This window comes from Oncorhynchus mykiss, unplaced genomic scaffold (assembly GCF_057628025.1).
Source record: "Oncorhynchus mykiss isolate SJ-2025 unplaced genomic scaffold, ASM5762802v1 scaffold101, whole genome shotgun sequence".
In the NCBI taxonomy this organism is placed as follows: domain Eukaryota; kingdom Metazoa; phylum Chordata; class Actinopteri; order Salmoniformes; family Salmonidae; genus Oncorhynchus; species Oncorhynchus mykiss.
Window position 1 is genome coordinate 1924647 of NW_028322100.1, and position 26866 is coordinate 1951512.

General features: G+C 38.7%; 1 protein-coding gene across 6 annotated transcripts in view; it reads right to left on the reverse strand.

Annotated features, from left to right (window-relative positions):
- LOC110516041 (Janus kinase and microtubule interacting protein 3) overlaps positions 1 to 26866 on the reverse strand; it is an 89589-nt gene that overhangs the window by 55009 nt on the left and 7714 nt on the right. For all 6 annotated transcript variants that reach the window (XM_090228812.1, XM_090228809.1, XM_090228811.1 and 3 more), the window contains exon 2: positions 12853 to 13140. In XM_090228812.1, the coding sequence (XP_090084938.1) occupies positions 12853 to 13005 (153 nt within the window). In that variant the 5' untranslated portion in view covers positions 13006 to 13140. The remainder of the gene's footprint in view (positions 1 to 12852; positions 13141 to 26866) is intronic.

Sequence of the window (26866 nt, forward strand, 5' to 3'; positions counted from 1 at the left end):
TATCCTCTGTTGGTCTAGAGATATTATAACTATCCTCTGTTGGTCTACAGATGTTAGAACTCTCCTCTGCTAGTCTACAGATGTTATAACTATCCTCTGTTGGTCTACAGATGTTATAACTATCCTCTGTTAGTCTACAGATGTTATAACTATCCTCTGTTGGTCTACAGATATTATAACTATCCTCTGTTGGTCTACAGATATTATAACTATCCTCTGTTGGTCTACAGATGTTATAACTATCCTCTGTTGGTCTACAGATGTTATAACTATCCTCTGTTGGTCTACAGATGTTATAACTCTCCTCTGTTGGTCTACAGATGTTATAACTATCCTCTGTTGGTCTACAGATATTATAACTATCCTCTGTTGGTCTACAGATATTATAACTATCCTCTGTTGGTCTACAGATGTAATAACTATCCTCTGTTAGTCTACAGATGTTATAACTATCCTCTGTTGGTCTACAGATGTTATAACTATCCTCTGTTGGTCTACAGATGTTATAACTATCCTCTGTTGGTCTACAGATGTTATAACTATCCTCTGTTGGTCTACAGATGTTATAACTATCCTCTGTTGGTCTACAGATGTTATAACTCTCCTCTGTTGGTCTACAGATGTTATAACTATCCTCTGTTGGTCTACAGATGTTATAACTATCCTCTGTTGGTCTACAGATGTTATAACTATCCTCTGTTGGTCTACAGATGTTATAACTCTCCTCTGTTGGTCTACAGATGTTATAACTATCCTCTGTTGGTGTACAGATGTTATAACTATCCTCTGTTAGTCTACAGATATTATAACTATCCTCTGTTGGTCTACAGATATTATAACTATCCTCTGTTGATCTACAGATGTTATAACTATCCTCTGCTAATCTACAGATGTTATAACTATCCTCTGTTGGTCTACAGATGTTCTAACTCTCCTCTGCTAGTCTACAGATGTTATAACTATCCTCTGTTAGTCTACAGATGTTATAACTATCCTCTGCTAGTCTACAGATGTTATAACTATCCTCTGTTGGTCTACAGATGTTATAACTATCCTCTGTTAGTCTACAGATGTTATAACTATCCTCTGTTGGTCTACAGATATTATAACTATCCTCTGTTGGTCTACAGATATTATAACTATCCTCTGTTGGTCTACAGATATTATAACTATCCTCTGTTGGTCTACAGATATTATAACTATCCTCTGTTGGTCTACAGATGTAATAACTATCCTCTGTTGGTCTACAGATATTATAACTATCCTCTGTTGGTCTACAGATGTAATAACTATCCTCTGTTGGTCTACAGATATTATAACTATCCTCTGTTGGTCTACAGATATTATAACTATCCTCTGTTGGTCTACAGATATTATAACTATCCTCTGTTGGTCTACAGATATTATAACTATCCTCTGTTGGTCTACAGATATTATAACTATCCTCTGTTGGTCTACAGATGTTATAACTATCCTCTGTTGGTCTACAGATATTATAACTATCCTCTGTTGGTCTACAGATATTATAACTATCCTCTGTTGGTCTACAGATATTATAACTATCCTCTGTTGGTCTACAGATATTATAACTATCCTCTGTTGGTCTACAGATGTTATAACTCTCCTCTGCTAGTCTACAGATGTTATAACTATCCTCTGTTGGTCTACAGATGTTATAACTATCCTCTGTTGGTCTACAGATGTTATAACTATCCTCTGCTGTCTACTCTAAGCTCTCATCCAGCAAGGCCATGTAAACCAGCATAACTCCTGTCCCTGTCTGTAGAGTCTACAGGCCTATATATTAGTTTGTAACAGCTCCAGCCATATGGCCTCCAAGCTTTGCCCCTCAAGTCTCCCTGAGAGCCTTGGCAGCTTCAAAGTAACAATGATATCTATCTATCTGTCTGTCTGTCTGTCTGTCTGTCTGTCTGTCTGTCTGTCTGTCTGTCTGTCTGTCTGTCTGTCTCTGTCTGTCTGTCTGTCTGTCTGTCTGTCTGTCTGTCTGTCCTAAAATGGACTTCCCTGAGATCAACAGTAGAACAGCAGGCCATACCGCTGAACCCCCAACCTAACTGTATCTCTAACGGAGAGCCTGAAGCATCCATTTGACATGAGATGACATACAGGCTGTCATCAGGCCTCAGTGAGTTATTACCGGCTGGCCATGCAGCAGTGTTGCAGTGCAGGAGCTGCAATGGTTCAGTACGTGTGGCAAGTCTAGCCGGAGGGCCATGGTGTCACCCCATGTGTGTCCTATAGGTGACCCAGTCATTCGTTAAATTAATTACGCCCAACAGAGAAGATCGCACATACTGTAGAGCATAAACACTTTACAGTATATGCAGTAATTACAGAAGATTTTACCGAATGAAACACATTTATGCAGTAAATTATATTGTCACTACTAGGTCAAAATAATAGGTAGAAATACTGTAATAGTAATAATAATTCTACCAATATATTATATACCATTATACTGTAATAATACTACTACTAATGTATTATATACTGGTATACTGTAATATTAATACTACTAATATATTATATACCGGTATACTGTAATAATACTACTACTAATATATTATATACTGGTATACTGTAATAATACTACTACTAATATAATATATACTGGTATACTGTAATAATAATACTAATAATATATTATATACTGGTATACTGTAATACTACTAATATATTATATACTGGTATACTGTAATAATAATACTACTAATATATTATATACTGGTATACTGTAATAATACTATTACTAATATATTATATACTGGTATACTGTAATAATACTACTAATATATTATATACTGGTGTACTCTAATACTACTAATATATTATATACTGGTATACTGTAATAATAATACTACTAATATATTATATACCGGTATACTGTAATAATACTACTACTAATATATTATATACTGGTATACTGTAATAATACTACTACTAATATATTATATACTGGTATACTGTAATAATAATACTAATAATATATTATATACTGGTATACTGTAATACTACTAATATATTATATACTGGTATACTGTAATAATAATACTACTAATATATTATATACTGGTATACTGTAATAATACTATTACTAATATATTATATACTGGTATACTGTAATAATACTACTAATATATTATATACTGGTGTACTCTAATACTACTAATATATTATATACTGGTATACTGTAATAATAATACTACTAATATATTATATACTGGTATACTGTAATGATAATACGAATATATTATATACTGGTATACTGTAATAATACTATTACTAATATATTATATACTGGTATACTGAAATAATACTACTAATATATTATATACTGGTGTACTGTAATACTAATAATATATTATATACTGGTATACTGTAATACTACTAATATATTATATACTGGTATACTGTAATAATACTACTACTAATATATTATATACTGGTATACTGTAATAATAATACTACTAATATATTATATACTGGTATACTGCAATAGTAATACTACTAATATATTATATACTGGTATACTGTAATACCACGAATATATTATATACTGGTATACTGTAATAATAATAATACTAATATATTATATACTGGTATACTGTAATAATAATACTACTAATATATTATATACTGGTATACTGTAATAATACTACTACTAATATATTATATACTGTAATACTATGAATATAGTATATACTGGTATACTGTAATACTAATACTACTAATATATGATATACAGGTATACTGTAATACTACTAATATATTATGTACTGCAATAGTAATACTACTAATATATTATATACTGTTATACTGTAATAATAATACTACTAATATATTATATACTGGTATACTGTAATAGTAATACTGCTGATATAATATATACTGGTATACTGTAATACTACTAATATATTATATACTGTAATAATAATACTACTAATATATTATATACTGGTATACTGTAATAGTAATACTACTAATATAATATATACTATTCTCTATAACTAAACCCGTTATATCATACAGCCTGTTATCTATATCTAAACCTGTTATATCATACAGCCTGTTATCTATATCTAAACCTGTTATATCATACACCCTGCTCTACAGTATATAACTAAACATGCCTTGGGTCATACATGCAGAGCAGAGAGCATTGTTCATTCAGACAGCCAAACAACAGGGAAGGGACCCCCTTGCCTCCACAGACACACAGACAGACAGTAGTGTCTATCATTAGCATTAACACTAGGCTGACTAGGCTACTGTATAATGTTAGAATAGCAAGTAGGACACAATCATGAAGTGGAACGACATTTATTGGATATTTTAAACTTTTTTAACAAATCAAAAACTGAAAAATTGGGCGTGCAAAATTATTCAGCCCCTTTACTTTCAGTGCAGCAAACTCTCTCCAGAAGTTCAGTGAGGATCTCTGAATGATCCAATGTTGACCTAAATGACTAATGATGATAAATACAATCCACCTGTGTGTAATCAAGTCTCCGTATAAATGCACCTGCACTGTGATAGTCTCAGAGGTCCGTTAAAAGCGCAGAGAGCATCATGAAGAACAAGGAACACACCAGGCAGGTCCGAGATACTGTTGTGAAGAAGTTTAAAGCCGGATTTGGATACAAAAATATTTCCCAAGCTTTAAACATCCCAAGGAGCACTGTGCAAGCGATAATATTGAAATGGAAGGAGTATCAGACCACTGCAAATCTACCAAAACCTGGCCGTCCCTCTAAACTTTCAACTCATACAAGGAGAAGACTGATCAGAGATGCAGCCAAGAGGCCCATGATCACTCATGGGATGAACTGCAGAGATCTACAGCTGAGGTGGGAGACTCTGTCCATAGGACAACAAGTGGCGAGAAGAAAGCCATTTCTTAAAGATATCCATAAAAAGTGTCGTTTAAAGTTTGCCACAAGCCACCTGGGAGACACACCAAACAAGTGGAAGAAGGTGCTCTGGTCAGATGAAACCAAAATTGAACTTTTTGGCAACAATGCAAAACGTTATGTTTGGCGTAAAAGCAACACAGCTCATCACCCTGAACACACCATGCCCACTGTCAAACATGGTGGTGGCAGCATCATGGTTTGGGCCTGCTTTTCTTCAGCAGGGACAGGGAAGATGGTTAAAATTGATGGGAAGATGGATGGAGCCAAATACAGGACCATTCTGGTAGAAAACCTGATGGAGTCTGCAAAAGACCTGAGACTGGGACGGAGATTTGTCTTCCAACAAGACAATGATCCAAAACATAAAGCAAAATCTACAATGGAATGGTTCAAAAATAAACATATCCAGGTGTTAGAATGGCCAAGTCAAAGTCCAGACCTGAATCCAATCGAGAATCTGTGGACAGAACTGAAAACTGCTGTTCACAAATGCTCTCCATCCAACCTCACTGAGCTCAAGCTGTTTTGCAAGGAGGAATGGGAAAAAAATTCAGTCTCTCGATGTGCAAAACTGATAGAGACATACCCCAAGCGACTTACAGCTGTAATCGCAGCAAAAGGTGGCGCTACAAAGTATTAACTTAAGGGGGCTGAATAATTTTGCACGCCCAATTTTTCAGTTTTTGATTTGTTAAAAAAGTTTGAAATATCCAATAAATGTCGTTCCACTTCATGATTGTGTCCCACTTGTTGTTGATTCTTCACAAAAAAATACAGTTTAATATCTTTATGTTTGAAGCCTGAAATGTGGCACAAGGTCGCAAAGTTCAAGGGGGCCGAATACTTTCGCAAGGCACTGTATGTCACATTTAAAAGACATAAAAATAATAGCCCAATTTCTGTTCACCATTTCCGTTCCTGGTTCATCGGTGGTTTCCAAGGTACAGTACCAAGCAGATAGCAACACCATCAGTGGAAATTAGCCATTTCTGCATTGCAAGATACAACTATTCACAAGGGTCGAAGGTTAGGTTGCACAATGCCCTTTTTGCCTTTCAGCTATAAAACTGGAGTGTATTCATTAGGAGTGAGACTGAGTGGAGCACTGACGCTGAACACCTGCTGAGCCCAGCGCTAGTCGCTCCGTCTGTTAGAATGAAACGGATCAATTATACTGCAAGACCGTGCATCTGCAGTGGCAGAATCAAGACATTATTCCAGATCATTTTATCTTCAATAAACCATGACGATAAATATCCTTATTGTGACATCATATTGACTGAAATAAACCTGCATAGTGGGTGATAAGTATCCTTATTGTGACATCATATTGTCTGAAATAAACCTGCAATAGTGGGTGATAAGTATCCTTATTGTGACATCATATTGTCTGAAATAAACCTGCATAGTGGGTGATAAGTATCATTATTGTGACATCATATTGACTGAAATAAACCTGCATAGTGGGTGATAAGTATCATTATTGTGACATCATATTGACTGAAATAAACCTGCATAGTGGGTGATAAGTATCCTTATTGTGACATCATATTGTCTGAAATAAACCTGCAATAGTGGGTGATAAGTATCATTATTGTGACATCATATTGTCTGAAATAAACCTGCATAGTGGGTGATAAGTATCCTTATTGTGACATCATATTGTCTGAAATAAACCTGCATAGTGGGTGATAAGTATCATTATTGTGACATCATATTGTCTGAAATAAACCTGCATAGTGGGTGATAAGTATCCTTATTGTGACATCATATTGTCTGAAATAAACCTGCATAGTGGGTGATAAGTATCATTATTGTGACATCATATTGTCTGAAATAAACTTGCATAGTGGGTGATAAGTATCCTTATTGTGACATCATATTGTCTGAAATAAACCTGCATAGTGGGTGATAAGTATCATTATTGTGACATCATATTGTCTGAAATAAACCTGCATAGTGGGTGATAAGTATCATTATTGTGACATCATATTGTCTGAAATAAACCTGCATAGTGGGTGATAAGTATCCTTATTGTGACATCATATTGTCTGAAATAAACCTGCATAGTTGGTGATAAGTACATGTGACATCATATTGTCTGAAATAAACCTGCATAGTGGGTGATAAGTATAATTATTGTGACATCATATTGTCTGAAATAAACTTGCATAGTGGGTGATAAGTATCCTTATTGTGACATCATATTGTCTGAAATAAACCTGCATAGTGGGTGATAAGTATCATTATTGTGACATCATATTGTCTGAAATAAACCTGCATAGTGGGTGATAAGTATCATTATTGTGACATCATATTGTCTGATATAAACCTGCATAGTGGGTGATAAGTATCCTTATTGTGACATCATATTGTCTGAAATAAACCTGCATAGTGGGTGATAAGTATCCTTATTGTGACATCATATTGTCTGAAATAAACCTGCATAGTGGGTGATAAGTATCATTATTGTGACATCATATTGTCTGAAATAAACCTGCATAGTGGGTGATAAGTATCATTATTGTGACATCATATTGACTGAAATAAACCTGCATAGTGGGTGATAAGTATCATTATTGTGACATCATATTGACTGAAATAAACCTGCATAGTGGGTGATAAGTATCCTTATTGTGACATCATATTGTCTGAAATAAACCTGCAATAGTGGGTGATAAGTATCATTATTGTGACATCATATTGTCTGAAATAAACCTGCATAGTGGGTGATAAGTATCCTTATTGTGACATCATATTGTCTGAAATAAACCTGCATAGTGGGTGATAAGTATCCTTATTGTGACATCATATTGTCTGAAATAAACCTGCATAGTGGGTGATAAGTATCATTATTGTGACATCATATTGTCTGAAATAAACTTGCATAGTGGGTGATAAGTATCCTTATTGTGACATCATATTGTCTGAAATAAACCTGCATAGTGGGTGATAAGTATCATTATTGTGACATCATATTGTCTGAAATAAACCTGCATAGTGGGTGATAAGTATCCTTATTGTGACATCATATTGTCTGAAATAAACCTGCATAGTTGGTGATAAGTACATGTGACATCATATTGTCTGAAATAAACCTGCATAGTGGGTGATAAGTATCATTATTGTGACATCATATTGTCTGATATAAACCTGCATAGTGGGTGATAAGTATCCTTATTGTGACATCATATTGTCTGAAATAAACCTGCATAGTGGGTGATAAGTATCCTTATTGTGACATCATATTGTCTGAAATAAACCTGCATAGTGGGTGATAAGTATCCTTACTGTGACATCATATTGTCTAAAATAAACCTGCATAGTGGGTGATAAGTATCATTATTGTGACATCATATTGTCTGAAATAAACCTGCATAGTGGGTGATAAGTATCATTATTGTGACATCATATTGTCTGAAATAAACCTGCATAGTGGGTGATAAGTATCCTTACTGTGACATCATATTGTCTAAAATAAACCTGCATAGTGGGTGATAAGTATCATTATTGTGACATCATATTGTCTGAAATAAACCTGCATAGTGGGTGATAAGTATCATTATTGTGACATCATATTGTCTGAAATAAACCTGCATAGTGGGTGATAAGTATCATTATTGTGACATCATATTGTCTGATATAAACCTGCATAGTGGGTGATAAGTATCCTTATTGTGACATCATATTGTCTAAAATAAACCTGCATAGTGGGTGATAAGTATCCTTATTGTGACATCATATTGTCTGAAATAAACCTGCATAGTGGGTGATAATTATCCTTATTGTGACATCATATTGTCTGAAATAAACCTGCATAGTGGGTGATAAGTATCATTATTGTGACATCATATTGTCTGAAATAAACCTGCATAGTGGGTGATAATTATCCTTATTGTGACATCATATTGTCTAAAATAAACCTGCATAGTTGGTGATAAGTACATGTGACATCATATTGTCTGAAATAAACCTGCATAGTGGGTGATAATTATCCTTATTGTGACATCATATTGTCTGAAATAAACCTGCATAGTGGGTGATAAGTATCATTATTGTGACATCATATTGTCTGAAATAAACCTGCATAGTGGGTGATAAGTATCCTTATTGTGACATCATATTGTCTGAAATAAACCTGCATAGTGGGTGATAAGTATCATTATTGTGACATCATATTGTCTGAAATAAACCTGCATAGTGGGTGATAAGTATCATTATTGTGACATCATATTGTCTGAAATAAACCTGCATAGTGGGTGATAAGTATCCTTATTGTGACATCATATTGTCTGAAACATTCTTCAGGTATGGTGCTTCATCTCCTCGCAGGTTCTTGATGGGGATTGTGACTTCACCCCTACCTACATGTACAAACTACCTCGACTGCCCCCGCACATTGACTCTGTACTGGTACCCCCTGTAGATTGCCTTGTTATTGTTATTTTATTGTGTTACTTTCACTTACAGTTGGAGTCGGAAGTTTACATACACCTTAGCCAAATACATTTAAACTCAGTTTTTCACAATTCCTGAAATTTAATCAGAGGAAAAATTCCCTGTCTTAGGTCAGTTAAGGATCACCACTTTATTTCAAGAATGTGAAAAGTCAGAATAATAGTAGAGAGAATGATTTATTTCAGCTTTTATTTCTTTCATCACATTCCCAGTGGGTCAGGAGTTTACATACACTCAATTAGTATTTGGTAGCATTGCCTTTAAATTGTTTAACTTTGGTCAAACGTTTCGGGCTGCCTTCCACAAGCTTCCCACAATAAGTTGGGTGAATTTTGGCCCATTCCTCCTGACAGAGCTGGAGTAACTGAGTCAGGTTTGTAGGCCTCCTTGCTCGCACACGCTTTTTCAGTTCTGCCCACAAATGTTCTATAGTATTGAGGTCAGGGCTTTGTGATGGCCACTCCAATACCTTGACTTTGTTGTCCTTAAGCCATTTTCAAAGCACCCCCACAACATGATGCTGCCACCCCCATGCTTAACGGTTGGGATGGTGTTCTTCAGCTTGCAAGCCTCCCCCTTTTTCCTCCATACATAACGATGGTCATTTTGGCCAAACAGTTCTATTTTTGTTTCATCAGACCAGAGGACATTTCTCCAAAAAGTATGATTTTTGTCCCCATGTGCAGTTGCTTCTTCCTTGCTGAGCGGCCTTTCAGGTTATGTCAATATAGGACTCGTTTTACTGTGGATATAGATACTTTTGTACCTGTTTCCTCCAGCATCTTCACAAGGTCCTTTGCTGTTGTTCTGGGATTGATTTACACTTTTCGCACCAAAGTACGTTCATCTCTAGGAGACAGAACGCGTCTCCTTCCTGAGCGGTATGACGGCTGTGTGGTCCCATGGTGTTTATACTTGCGTAGTATTGTTTGTACAGATGAACGTTGGAACCTTCAGGCGTTTGGAAATGGCTTTTTCTGAGGTATTGACTGATTTCTTTAGATTTTCCCATGATGTCAAGCAAAGAGGCAGTGAGTTTGAAGGTAGGCCTTGAAATACATCCACAGGTACACCTCCAATTGGCTCAAATGATGTCAATTAGCCTATCAGAAGCTTCTAAAGCCATGACATCATTTTCTGGAATTTTCCAAGCTGTTTAAAGGCACAGTCAATTTAGTGTAAGTAAACTTCTGACCCACTGGAATTGTGATACAGGGAATTATAAGTGAAATAATCTGTTTGTAAACAATTGTTGTAAAAATGACTTGTGTCATTGCACAAAGTAGATGTCCTATAGTTTATTAACAAGACATTTGTAGAGTCGTTGAAAAACAACTTTTAATGACTCCAACCTAAGTGGATGTAAACTTCCAACTTCAACTGTATATATATATTTTTTTACAGGGTAAATATTTACTTAACTCTTTCTTGAACTGCATTGTTGGTTAAGGGATTGTAAGTAAGCATTTCACAGTAAGGTCTACACCTGTTGTATTCAGGTGACAAAGTTTGATTTGATTGGCTGTAGATCCATAGAAACCTGTTTCAGAGATATCGGGGTTACCATCGTACCATCACTGACCAGTGACCACTACTCTGGTGGGACAGATATGGGATATGTGATCAAGACAATTCATATAAGACTCACAACAAATAATATCATATCACAACATAATGATATTGGTGTGGTGCCCCTCGTCAATGTGACCGAACAGAGGAGTCAAGCTAGTCTCTTCCCACAGTTACTTTCCAGTGAGCCTAAAGCCAGACTGACAGAATGGGGCTCATAATGTAAAGCATGTCCTGACAAGTTAAACAGACACTCAGCAGTGGAAAGTTAGCTAATGTACTCCCAGCTCCTCCCCTGTACAAGGCATTCAGACACGGCCAATGACATGGACATGTCATTAACGGTCTCAGCTATGCAATTAGCTCCCCAAGCTGTCAATCAAAACACACAGCCAATGACGGGTACATGTCAGGCATGCCCCTCCAGCCGAACCATTAGCCCCACAGGCTGTCAGTCAACTAGCACACTGACATTGAAACAGTCCTATCGTGCACAGATTACATAGGCTTGCTTCCCAAATGGCACCCTGCACAGGACCCATAGGGATCAAGGCCTATAGTAGTGTACTTTAGTAGGGAGTAGGGATCCATTTGTGACTCAACCATAGACAGGAATACGTATTAGCCAATCTGTACTACAGTAGTGCCACATTACCCCTGTAATGAATTAACACAGAGGAGATCGTTCAGTGCAGAGAGAAATATAATCTACAGGGGAAGAGACGGAATACTGGGCTCCCGAGTGGCGCAGCGGTCTAAAGACACTGCATCTCAGTGTTAGAGGCGTCACTACAGACCCTGGTTCGATTCCAGGCTGTATCACAGCGGTCTAAGACACTGCATCTCAGTGTTAGAGGCGTCACTACAGACCCTGGTTCGATTCCAGGCTGTATCACAGCGGCCTAAGGCACTGCATCTCAGTGTTAGAGGCTGGTTCGATTCCAGGCTGTATTGCAGCGGTCTAAAGACACTGCATCTCAGTGTTAGAGGAGTCACTACAGACCCTGGTTCGATTCCAGGCTGTATCACAGCGGTCTAAAGACACTGCATCTCAGTGTTAGAGGAGCTACTACAGACCCTGGTTCGATTCCAGGCTGTATCACAGCGGTCTAAAGACACTGCATCTCAGTGTTAGAGTAGTCACTACAGACCCGGGTTCGATTCCAGGCTGTATCACAGCGGTCTAAGACACTGCATCTCAGTGTTAGAGGCGTCACTACAGACCCTGGTTCGATTCCAGGCTGTATCGCAGCGGTCTAAAGACACTGCATCTCAGTGTTAGAGGAGTCACTACAGACCCTGGTTCGATTCCAGGCTGTATCACAGCGGTCTAAAGACACTGCATCTCAGTACTCCCCTGCTCCTCAGGGTTACTACAGACCCTGGTTCGATTCCAGGCTGTATCACAGCGGTCTAAAGACACTGCATCTCAGTGTTAGAGGAGTCACTACAGACCCTGGTTCCATTCCAGGCTGTATCACAACCCGGCCGTGATTGGGAGTCCAATAGGGCGGAGCACAACTGGCGTTGTATCATTGTAAATAAGAATTTGTTCTTAACTGACTGGCCTTGTTAAATATAAAATACAAACAATATACTGCCAGCGGCTGCTTTGAGAGGTAACATGGATGTTTCATCCTTTTATCCCACCATGAGACTCCTTTCACTCCTTTCCAAGTTCCTCCTCATCAAATATTGAAAGTCACAGACCTTATTGGTAACCTGTCTGTATACCTCTCCACCTTCCTTGAGGGTATGTCTAAAACACCAATCTAAAAAACCACTGCCTGTCCTGTAGTGCCTCAGGCCTTGGCAAAGAGGTCTTCTAACAATCAATGAGACTTCCTGGATTGAATACATGTTGAATCAACGCAGGTCTTATAGCTCCCACCTTGCTTTTCTCCTGCTGTAGCTCTATCTGGATGTCTGTGAGTTTGGCCCTCAGATCTTCATTCGCAGCCTGCAGGGCCACCAACGTATCGGCCCTCTCCATCTTGCCTCGGCCCCCAGCGCCCCCGGCCCCCCCGGGCCACTTCTTGGACATGGTGAGGCTCTGGAGGTGGTGCTCCAAGGGACCAAGCCCCCCCCCCCCCCTCCCCAGAGGAAGCACCTGAGAACCTTCTCTAGTGTCTTCAGCCTTCTGTCAGCCTGTCGTCCTCAGCTACATCTTCTGGTCCACCTGGAACAACAAGACACAACACAGCATTTTAGTGAAGAGGCTGTTGATCCTTTTCTAACAAGTTGGGTCTGCCGAGTGGCGCAGCGGTTTAAGGCACTGCATCTCAGTGCTAGAGGCGCCACTACAGATCCTTGGTCGATTCCAGGCTGTATCACAAACGGCCGTGATTGGGAGTCCAATGGGGCGGCGCAAAATTGGCCCAGCGTCATCCAGTTTAGGGTTTGGCCGGGGTAGGCTGTCATTTGAAAATAAGAATGTGTTCTTAACTGACATGCCTAGTTAAATAAAGATGACATTTTTTGTTTTTGTTTTTAAATTTAGACTATTGATCCATTCATAACAAGTTAGACTATTGATCCATTCATAACAAGTTAGACTATTGATCCATTCATAACAAGTTAGACTATTGATCCATTCATAACAAGTTAGACTATTGATCCATTCATAACAAGTTAGACTGTTGATCCATTCATAACAAGTTAGACTATTGATCCATTCATAACAAGTTAGACTGTTGATCCATTCATAACAAGTTAGACTGTTGATCCATTCATAACAAGTTAGACTGTTGATCCATTCATAACAAGTTAGACTATTGATCCATTCATAACAAGTTAGACTATTGATCCATTCATAACAAGTTAGACTATTGATCCATTCATAACAAGTTAGACTGTTGATCCATTCATAACAAGTTAGACTATTGATCCATTCATAACAAGTTAGACTGTTGATCCATTCATAACAAGTTAGACTGTTGATCCATTCATAACAAGTTAGACTGTTGATCCATTCATAACAAGTTAGACTATTGATCCATTCATAACAAGTTAGACTATTGATCCATTCATAACAAGTTAGACTATTGATCCATTCATAACAAGTTAGACTATTGATCCATTCATAACAAGTTAGACTGTTGATCCATTCATAACAAGTTAGACTATTGATCCATTCATAACAAGTTAGACTATTGATCCATTCATAACAAGTTAGACTATTGATCCATTCATAACAAGTTAGACTATTGATCCATTCATAACAAGTTAGACTGTTGATCCATTCATAACAAGTTAGACTGTTGATCCATTCATAACAAGTTAGACTATTGATCCATTCATAACAAGTTAGACTGTTGATCCATTCATAACAAGTTAGACTACTGATCCATTCATAACAAGTTAGACTATTGATCCATTCATAACAAGTTAGACTGTTGATCCATTCATAACAAGTTAGACTATTGATCCATTCATAACAAGTTAGACTGTTGATCCATTCATAACAAGTTAGACTACTGATCCATTCATAACAAGTTAGACTATTGATCCATTCATAACAAGTTAGACTGTTGATCCATTCATAACAAGTTAGACTATTGATCCATTCATAACAAGTTAGACTATTGATCCATTCATAAGTTAGACTGTTGATCCATTCATAACAAGTTAGACTATTGATCCATTCATAACAAGTTAGACTGTTGATCCATTCATAACAAGTTAGACTATTGATCCATTCATAACAAGTTAGACCATTGATCCATTCATACATAACAAGTTAGACAACAACTTAAGAGTTTGACGTCTTTGTCTACTTCTTCTGTCCCACCTGGAAGAAGAAGAAGACGGAAGAGGAGGAGGAAGAGAAGGATGAAGAGGAGGAGGAAGAGGAGGAGGAAGAGAAGGAGGAAGAGAAGGAGGAAGAGGAGGAGGAAGAGGAGGAAGAGGAGGAGGAAGAAAATGAGGAGAAAGAGGAGGAGGAAGAGGAGGAGGAAGAGGAGGAGAAAGAGGAGGAGGAAGAGGAGGAGGAAAAGGATGAGAAAGAGAACACAAGACAGAAACACGGTTACGTGATAAACAGGAATATGATCCATAGGGAGGGTGTCTAGAATTATTCCAACTGTAAGTGTGTCAACAATTCAAGCTCTACTACAGCATATCCAAGCAGCCTTGCAGACAGACTTGCAGACAGACTTGCAGACAGACTTGCCTCACACCGGTTTCCACCAGCACTTCCAAAGGGTAACTTCAGGTTCCCAAGCCTTTTCGGTTTCCCATTCTGTGGAATCTCTGAGAAATGAAGGCTAGGCAAAACATAGACTAAATGATTTGGATAATATAAACATCAGGAGGAGGAGTCTTTGAAAGTCTTCTCCAACATTGTGCCATGACAAGGTAAATCTGCATCACGTCACACCAACCCAATCCTCTAATCCTCTTGTCATCGTCAGCCTCCTGTAATAACATTCTAGCCTGGTCAAACAGACTGACCGCTGTGCTCACCTGAAGTAAAACACAATGGGATAATAATAATAATAATAATAATAATAATAACAATAATAATAATAATAACAATAATAATAATAATAATAATAATAACAACAACAACAATAATAATAATAACAATAATAATAACAATAATAATAATAATGATAATAGTGATAATAACAATAATAATAATAATAATAATAATAATGCCAAAGTGAATAATAAAAATAATAATAACAACAATAATAATAATAATAACAATAATAATAATAACAATAATAATAATAACAATAATAATAATAACAATAACAACAATAATAATAATAATAATAACAATAACAATAATAATAATAAACAATAATAATAACAACAATAATAATAATAATAATAAACAATAATAATAACAACAACAATAATAATAATAAACAATAATAATAATAACAATAACAATAATAATAATAATAATAATAACAATAATAATAATAATAATAACAATAATAATAATAATGATAATAGTGATAATAACAATAATAATAATAATAATAATAATGACAATAGTAATAATAACAATAATAATAATAATAATAATAATAATCTCATGAGATCAGACTGGTTCCAACAAGCTCATAACATTCACCTACCTGTTCGACCAATCAAGCACATAAAAAAACATCCTTGACTTGCCCTGTTAGTTTTTTCGTACCAGCAGATAACAGCAGCAGCAACAGTGAATACACTCATTTTTGTGTATATTCCATGGCAGATCCACTCCCATTAAATCTAATCATGTTTTATTGGTCACACATGCACATGTTTTGACGATGTTATTGCGGGTGTTGTGAAAATGCTTGTGTTTCTCGCTCCAACAGTGCAGTAATATCTAACAATTTCACAACAATACACACAAATCTAAAGGTAAAAGAATGGAATTAAGAAATATATAAATTTTAGGACGAGAAATGTCAGAGTGGCATTGACTAAAATGCAGTAGAATAGAATACAGTATATACATATGAGATGAGTAAAGCAGTATGTAAACATTATTAAAAAGAGAATAGTGATCCATCATTAAAGTGACCAGTGATTCCATGTCTATGTACAGTATATGGGGCAGCAGCCTCTAAGGTGTAGGGTTGAGTAACCAGTGATGACAGGTCTATGTACAGAGGGCAGCAGCCTCTAAGGTGTAGCGTTGAGTAACCAGTGATGACAGGTCTATGTACAGAGGGCAGCAGCCTCTAAGGTGTAGCGTTGAGTAACCAGTGATGACAGGTCTATGTACAGAGGGCAGCAGCCTCTAAGGTGTAGGGTTGAGTAACCAGTGATGACAGGTCTATGTACAGAGGGCAGCAGCCTCTAAGGTGCAGGGTTGAGTAACCAGTGATGACAGGTCTATGTACAGAGGGCAGCAGCCTCTAAGGTGTAGGGTTGAGTAACCAGTGATGACAGGTCTATGTACAGTATATGGGGCAGCAGTCTCTAAGGTGTAGCGTTGAGTAACCGGGTAGTAAACGGCTAGTGATGGCTGTTTAACAGTCTGGTTGAGTAACCGGGTGGAAGCAGTATGTACATCTATGTGAATGTCTATCAGCCTAAATATATCCATGTAAGCCTTCGGTGCAGCTTGGTTTGTGGTCCTACAGTATGTTAGCTTACAATCTCAAAGCTTTTTAGTTCCCCCCCCGCTCTGTTGAACCACTGATCTACAGTATGTCCAACAGGCAATACACAGACCATACATGAGGACTACATTAAACACAGCCACTTTGTTGTGTTGAGAAATCCAATACAGTGACACGTTTCCAAGCCACAACTCTCTCTCTCTACCCGACCAGCACGCTAGTTGAATTATACATGAGCCAGTCCAGACTGGACCCACAAGAATCGAGAGAGAGAGAGAGAGAGAGAGGTGCAAAACCTGTGAATTGTCATGATTCTACAGGACACATGTTCATATATGTTCATGCCCCTGAACAGGCAGTTAACCTACTGTTCCTAGGCCGTCTTTGAAAATAAGAATTTGTTCTTAACTGACTTGCCTAGTTAAATAAATGTAAAAGAAATATGATGACATTTGAAGGACTGACCACAGAATATAACAGACAGTTTGAGCAGTTCACATCCCCACCAAAAAGACAGAGAAACGATCACTAAAACAATACATTTTAAACTACTGGGAAATGAGTCTGTTGTGACAGACTGCTGCATAAATACCAAATCCACCAGCAAAGAGATTTAAATGAACTAGAAACAAACACATCTAGAATATAGCTTTCTCCCCAAAACCGTGGTATGTAAAGTCAGCAAACAGTTCAACAGCCTGGGCTTCTCTCTGGATCATCTCCTTACAGAACAGACAGTAGAGACACTCATCCATCACAGTGACAGAGCAGGAACAGGGAAATAGAGGGAGGTAGGGAGATAGAGAGAGGGGGAGATAGAGAGGGGGAGAGAGAGGGGGGGGGAGAGAGAGAGAGAGAGAGAGAGAGAGAGGGGAGAGACAGACACAGAGACACAGAGAAACAGAGAGAGAAAGAGAGGGAGGGAGGGAATGATAGAGAGATAGATAGCTTTCTAGAGAGCGAGAGACACACAGAGAGAGAGAGAGAGAGAGAGAGAGAGAGAGAGAGGGGGGGGAAGAGGGAGAGGGTGTAGTCTCATTCACTAGAGAAACCCTTGTCATGTCGTATGAGAAATGATGTGTGAGCCTCTAACACTGTAACAACTATAATATTGTAATAGGTAGCTATATATCGGCCACATTGAGTAATGAGGTATCTCTGGACCACTGGGAATATCTCTCACGCCACAGCAGAGAAGCGAGCAGTGTACTGACATGCAATAAGAAAGATTTGAACGCTCAACCTACAGTGAAGAAATATCCAGAAAAAATATAAATAAAAGTATAACTACAGCAAGTTGGCAACAATATTCCTAAAGAGAAGACATTTTGATCTGACAGTTATCAAAACACTAGCTGTCTGACAGCGCAGAAATACAGTACAATTGGACATTGGAGTGGAAACATTTAATTCCTGGACCGAGCGAAGCTGTACCATATCCCCTGGGCTGTTCTGTATCTCAGACAGACAGTGTTCGTGCCAATGCTACTGTGTCCCAGTGCCCACCAGGCCAGTACTGTCACAATCTAGTCCACGTAACAGATGTGACTATTCCCCTTCACAAACCCTGACCTCTGACAGACAGAGCAGGAGAGGAGGGATACAGAGAGGGGGGATACAGAGAGGAGGGATACAGAGTGGAGGGATACAGAGAGGAGGGATACAGAGGAGGAATACAGAGAGGAGGGATACAGAGAGGAGGAATACAGAGAAAGTAACGGAAAGGTTGCTAGATCGAATCTAAGAGCTGACATTCGATCTGTCATTCTGCCCCTGAACAAGGCAGTTTAACCCACTGTTCCCCGATAGGCGGTCATTGTAAATAAGAATTTGTTCTTAACTGACTTACCTTGAGTACATAAATTATAAGGTGATGGTTTGAGGACAAGATTGGGAATTAGCACACTATCTTGAGTGCTACTTTTGGCCAGAGCCCTATGGAGATAGTAGTGCTATAGGGTCCTGGTCTAAAGTAGTGCACTATATAGGGAATAGGGTGCCATTTGGGACACAAACACCCTGGATACCTAGTCTAACACCTCTGATCACACAGATTCCTAGTCTAACACCTGATACATAGTCTATCACCTGATACCTAGTCTATCACCTGATACCTAGTCTAACACCTGATACCTAGTCTAACATCTGATACCTAGTCTAACACCTGATACCTAGTCTATCCCCTGATACCTAGTCTAACACCTGATACCTAGTCTAACACCTGATACCTAGTCTATCCCCTGATACCTAGTATATCACCTGATACCTAGTCTAACACCTGATACCTAGTCTAACACCTGATACCTAGTCTATCACCTGATACCTAGTCTAAAACCTGATACCTAGTCTAAAACCTGATACCTAGTCTAACACCTGATACCTAGTCTAAAACCTGATACCTAGTCTAACACCTGATACCTAGTCTAACACCTGATACCTAGTCTAAAAACTGATACCTAGTCTAACACCTGATACCTAGTCTAAAACCTGATACCTAGTCTAACACCTGATACCTAGTCTATCATCTGATACCTAGTCTAACACCTGATACCTAGTCTAACACCTGATACCTATTATATCACCTGATACCTAGTCTAACACCTGATACCTAGTCTATCACCTGATACCTAGTCTATCACCTGATACCTAGTCTATCACCTGATACCTAGTCTATCCCCTGATACCTAGTCTATCATCTGATACCTAGTCTAACACCTGATACCTAGTCTAACACCTGATACCTATTATATCACCTGATACTTAGTCTAACACCTGATACCTAGTCTAACACCTGATACCTATTATATCACCTGATACCTAGTCTATTACCTGATACCTAGTCTAACACCTGATACCTAGTCTAACACCTGATACCTAGTCTAACACCTGATACCTAGTCTATCACCTGATACCTAGTCTATCACCTGATACCTAGTCTAACACCTGATACCTAGTCTATCATCTGATACCTAGTCTAACACCTGATACCTAGTCTATCACCTGATACCTAGTCTATCACCTGATACCTAGTCTAACACCTGATACCTATTATATCACCTGATACCTAGTCTAACACCTGATACCTAGTCTAACATCTGATACCTAGTATATCACCTGATACCTAGTCTAACACCTGATACCTAGTCTATCACCTGATACCTAGTCTAACACCTGATACCTAGTCTATCCCCTGATACCTAGTCTATCACCTGATACCTAGTCTAACACCTGATACCTAGTATAACACCTGATACCTAGTCTATCCCCTGATACCTAGTCTATCACCTGATACCTAGTCTAACACCTGATACCTAGTCTATCACCTGATACCTAGTCTATCCCCTGATACCTAGTCTATCACCTGATACCTAGTCTAACACCTGATACCTAGTCTAACACCTGATACCTAGTCTAACACCTGATACCTAGTCTATCACCTGATACCTAGTCTATCACCTGATACCTAGTCTAACACCTGATACCTAGTCTAACACCTGATACCTAGTCTAACACCTGATACCTAGTCTAACACCTGATACCTAGTCTAACACCTGATACCTAGTCTAACACCTGATACCTAGTATATCACCTGATACCTAGTCTAACACCTGATACCTAGTCTATCACCTGATACCTAGTCTATCCCCTGATACCTAGTCTAACACCTGATACCTAGTCTATCACCTGATACCTAGTATATCACCTGATACCTAGTATAACACCTGATAACTAGTCTAACACCTGATACCTAGTCTAACACCTGATACCTAGTCTAACACCTGAAACCTAGTCTAACACCTGATACCTAGTCTAACACCTGATACCTAGTCTAACACCTGATACCTAGTCTATCACCTGATACCTAGTCTATCACCTGATACCTAGCCTATCACCTGATACCTAGTCTATCACCTGATACCTAGTCTATCACCTGATACCTAGTCTAACATCTGATACCTAGTCTATCACCTGATACCTAGTCTAACACCTGATACCTAGTCTAACACCTGATACCTAGTCTATCACCTGATACCTAGTCTAACACCTGATACCTAGTCTAACACCTGATACCTAGTCTATCACCTGATACCTAGTCTAACACCTGATACCTAGTCTAACACCTGATACCTAGTCTAACACCTGATACCTAGTCTAACACCTGATACCTAGTCTATCCCCTGATACCTAGTCTAACACCTGATACCTAGTCTATCCCCTGATACCTAGTCTAACTTCTGATACCTAGTCTAACACCTGATACCTAGTCTAACACCTGATACCTAGTCTATCACCTGATACCTAGTCTATCACCTGATACCTAGTCTAACACCTGATACCTAGTCTATCACCTGATACCTAGTCTAACACCTGATACCTAGTCTATCACCTGATACCTAGTCTATCACCTGATACCTAGTATATCACCTGATACCTAGTATATCACCTGATACCTAGTCTATCACCTGATACCTATTATATCACCTGATACCTAGTCTATCACCTGATACCTAGTCTATCACCTGATACCTAGTCTATCACCTGATACCTAGTCTAACACCTGATACCTAGTCTATCCCCTGATACCTAGTCTAACACCTGATACCTAGTCTATCACCTGATACCTAGTCTAACACCTGATACCTAGTCTATCACCTGATACCTAGTCTAACACCTGATACCTAGTCTAACACCTGATACCTAGTCTATCCCCTGATACATAGTCTATCACCTGATACCTAGTCTATCACCTGATACCTAGTCTATCACCTGATACCTATTATATCACCTGATACCTAGTCTAACACCTGATACCTAGTATATCACCTGATACCTAGTCTAACACCTGATACCTAGTATATCACCTGATACCTAGTCTAACACCTGATACCTAGTCTAACACCTGATACCTAGTATATCACCTGATACCTAGTCTATCACCTGATACCTAGTCTATCCCCTGATACCTAGTCTAACACCTGATACCTAGTCTATCACCTGATACCTAGTATATCACCTGATACCTAGTATAACACCTGATAACTAGTCTAACACCTGATACCTAGTCTAACACCTGATACCTAGTCTAACACCTGAAACCTAGTCTAACACCTGATACCTAGTCTAACACCTGATACCTAGTCTAACACCTGATACCTAGTCTATCACCTGATACCTAGTCTATCACCTGATACCTAGCCTATCACCTGATACCTAGTCTATCACCTGATACCTAGTCTATCACCTGATACCTAGTCTAACATCTGATACCTAGTCTATCACCTGATACCTAGTCTAACACCTGATACCTAGTCTAACACCTGATACCTAGTCTATCACCTGATACCTAGTCTAACACCTGATACCTAGTCTAACACCTGATACCTAGTCTATCACCTGATACCTAGTCTAACACCTGATACCTAGTCTAACACCTGATACCTAGTCTAACACCTGATACCTAGTCTATCCCCTGATACCTAGTCTAACACCTGATACCTAGTCTATCCCCTGATACCTAGTCTAACTTCTGATACCTAGTCTAACACCTGATACCTAGTCTAACACCTGATACCTAGTCTATCACCTGATACCTAGTCTATCACCTGATACCTAGTCTAACACCTGATACCTAGTCTATCACCTGATACCTAGTCTAACACCTGATACCTAGTCTATCACCTGATACCTAGTCTATCACCTGATACCTAGTATATCACCTGATACCTAGTATATCACCTGATACCTAGTCTATCACCTGATACCTATTATATCACCTGATACCTAGTCTATCACCTGATACCTAGTCTATCACCTGATACCTAGTCTATCACCTGATACCTAGTCTAACACCTGATACCTAGTCTATCCCCTGATACCTAGTCTAACACCTGATACCTAGTCTATCACCTGATACCTAGTCTAACACCTGATACCTAGTCTATCACCTGATACCTAGTCTAACACCTGATACCTAGTCTAACACCTGATACCTAGTCTATCCCCTGATACATAGTCTATCACCTGATACCTAGTCTATCACCTGATACCTAGTCTATCACCTGATACCTATTATATCACCTGATACCTAGTCTAACACCTGATACCTAGTATATCACCTGATACCTAGTCTAACACCTGATACCTAGTATATCACCTGATACCTAGTCTAACACCTGATACCTAGTCTAACACCTGATACCTAGTATATCACCTGATACCTAGTCTATCACCTGATACCTATTATATCATCTGATACCTAGTCTAACACCTGATACCTAGTATATCACCTGATACATAGTATATCACCTGATACCGAGTCTAACACCTGATACCTAGTCTATCACCTGATACCTAGTCTAACACCTGATACCTAGTCTATCACCTGATACCTAGTATATCACCTGATACCTAGTCTAACACCTGATACCTATTATATCATCTGATACCTAGTCTAACACCTGATACCTAGTCTAACATCTGATACCTAGTCTAACACCTGATACCTAGTCTATCACCTGATACCTAGTCTAACACCTGATACCTAGTCTAACACCTCTGATCACACAGATACCTAGTCTATCACCTCTGATCACACAGATACCTAGTCTAACACCTGATACCTAGTCTATCCCCTGATACCTAGTCTATCACCTGATACCTAGTATATCACCTGATACCTAGTCTAACACCTGATACCTAGTCTAACACCAGATACCTAGTCTATCACCTGATACCTAGTATATCACCTGATACCTAGTCTAACACCTGATACCTAGTCTATCACCTGATACCTAGTCTAACACCTGATACCTAGTCTAACACCTGATACCTAGTCTATCACCTGATACCTAGTCTAACACCTGATACCTAGTCTAACACCTCTGATCACACAGATACCTAGTCTATCACCTCTGATCACACAGATACCTAGTCTAACACCTGATACCTAGTCTATCCCCTGATACCTAGTCTATCACCTGATACCTAGTATATCAACTGATACCTAGTCTAACACCTGATACCTAGTCTAACACCAGATACCTAGTCTATCACCTGATACCTAGTATATCACCTGATACCTAGTCTAACACCTGATACCTAGTCTATCACCTGATACCTAGTCTAACACCTGATACCTAGTCTATCACCTGATACCTAGTCTAACACCTGATACCTAGTCTAACACCTGATACCTAGTCTATCACCTGATACCTAGTCTAACACCTGATACCTAGTCTAACACCTGATACCTAGTCTAACACCTGATACCTAGTCTAACACCTGATACCTAGTCTATCACCTGATACCTAGTCTAACACCTGATACCTAGTCTATCACCTGATACCTAGTCTATCACCTGATACCTAGTCTAACACCTGATACCTAGTCTATCACCTGATATCTAGTATAACACCTGATACCTAGTCTATCACCTGATACCTAGTCTATCACCTGATACCTAGTCTATCACCTGATACCTAGTCTAACACCTGATACCTAGTCTAACACCTGATACCTAGTCTATCCCCTGATACCTAGTCTATCACCTGATACCTAGTCTAACATCTGATACCTAGTCTATCACCTGATACCTAGTCTAACACCTGATACCTAGTATATCACCTGATACCTAGTCTAACATCTGATACCTAGTCTATCACCTGATACCTAGTCTATCACCTGATACCTAGTCTAACACCTGATACCTATTATATCATCTGATACCTAGTCTAACACCTGATACCTATTATATCATCTGATACCTAGTCTAACACCTGATACCTAGTCTAACACCTGATACCTATTATATCACCTGATACCTAGTCTAACACCTGATACCTAGTATATCACCTGATACCTAGTCTAACACCTGATACCTAGTCTATCACCTGATACCTATTATATCACCTGATACCTAGTCTAACACCTGATACCTATTATATCACCTGATACCTAGTCTAACACCTGATACCTATTATATCATCTGATACCTAGTCTAACACCTGATACCTATTATATCACCTGATACCTAGTCTAACACCTGATACCTATTATATCACCTGATACCTAGTCTAACACCTGATACCTAGTATATCACCTGATACCTAGTCTAACATCTGATACCTAGTCTATCACCTGATACCTAGTCTAACACCTGATACCTAGTATATCACCTGATACCTAGTCTATCACCTGATACCTAGTCTATCACCTGATACCTATTCTATCACCTGATACCTAGTCTAACACCTGATACCTAGTCTATCACCTGATACCTAGTCTAACACCTGATACCTAGTATATCACCTGATACCTAGTCTAACATCTGATACCTAGTCTAACACCTGATACCTAGTCTAACACCTCTGATCACACAGATACCTAGTCTATCACCTCTGATCACACAGATACCTAGTCTAACACCTGATACCTAGTCTATCCCCTGATACCTAGTCTAACACCTGATACCTAGTCTATCCCCTGATACCTAGTATAACACCTGATACCTAGTCTAACACCTCTGATCACACAGATACCTAGTCTATTACCTCTGATCACACAGATACCTAGTCTAACACCTGATACCTAGTCTATCCCCTGATACCTAGTCTAACTTCTGATACCTAGTCTATCCCCTGATACCTAGTATAACACCTGATACCTAGTCTATCCCCTGATACCTAGTCTAACTTCTGATACCTAGTCTAAAACCTGATTCCTAGTCTAACACCTGATACATAGTCTATCACCTGATACATAGTCTATCACCTGATACATAGTCTAACACCTGATACCTAGTCTAACACCTGATACCTAGTCTAACACCTGATACCTAGTCTATCCCCTGATACCTAGTCTATCCCCTGATACCTAGTCTAACTTCTGATACCTAGTCTAACATCTGATACCTAGTCTAACACCTGATACCTAGTCTAAAACCTGATACCTAGTCTAACACCTGATACCTAGTCTAACACCTGATACCTAGTCTAACACCTGATACCTAGTATATCACCTGATACCTAGTCTATCACCTGATACCTAGTCTAACACCTGATACCTAGTCTATCACCTGATACCTAGTCTAACACCTGATACCTAGTCTAACACCTGATACCTAGTCTAACACCTGATACCTAGTCTAACACCTGATACCTAGTCTATCCCCTGATACCTAGTCTATCCCCTGATACCTAGTCTAACTTCTGATACCTAGTCTAACATCTGATACCTAGTCTAACACCTGATACCTAGTCTAAAACCTGATACCTAGTCTAACACCTGATACCTAGTCTAACACCTGATACCTAGTCTAACACCTGATACCTAGTATATCACCTGATACCTAGTCTATCACCTGATACCTAGTCTAACACCTGATACCTAGTCTATCACCTGATACCTAGTCTAACACCTGATACCTAGTCTATCCCCTGATACCTAGTCTAACACCTGATACCTAGTCTAACACCTGATACCTAGTCTAACACCTGATACCTAGTCTATCCCCTGATACCTAGTCTAACACCTGATACCTAGTCTAACACCTGCTAGCTAGTCTAAGACCTCTGATCACACTGCTAGCTGCTAGCACTGCTAGCTAGTCTAAAACCTCTGATCACACTGCTAGCTAGTCTAAAACCTCTGATCACACTGCTAGATAGTTTACCAGCTCTGATCACACTGCTAGCTAGTCTAAAACCTCTGATCACACTGCTAGGTAGTCTAAAACCTCTGATCACACTGCTAGATAGTTTACCAGCTCTGATCACACTGCTAGCTAGTCTAAAACCTCTGATCACACTGCTAGCTAGTCTAAAACCTCTGATCACA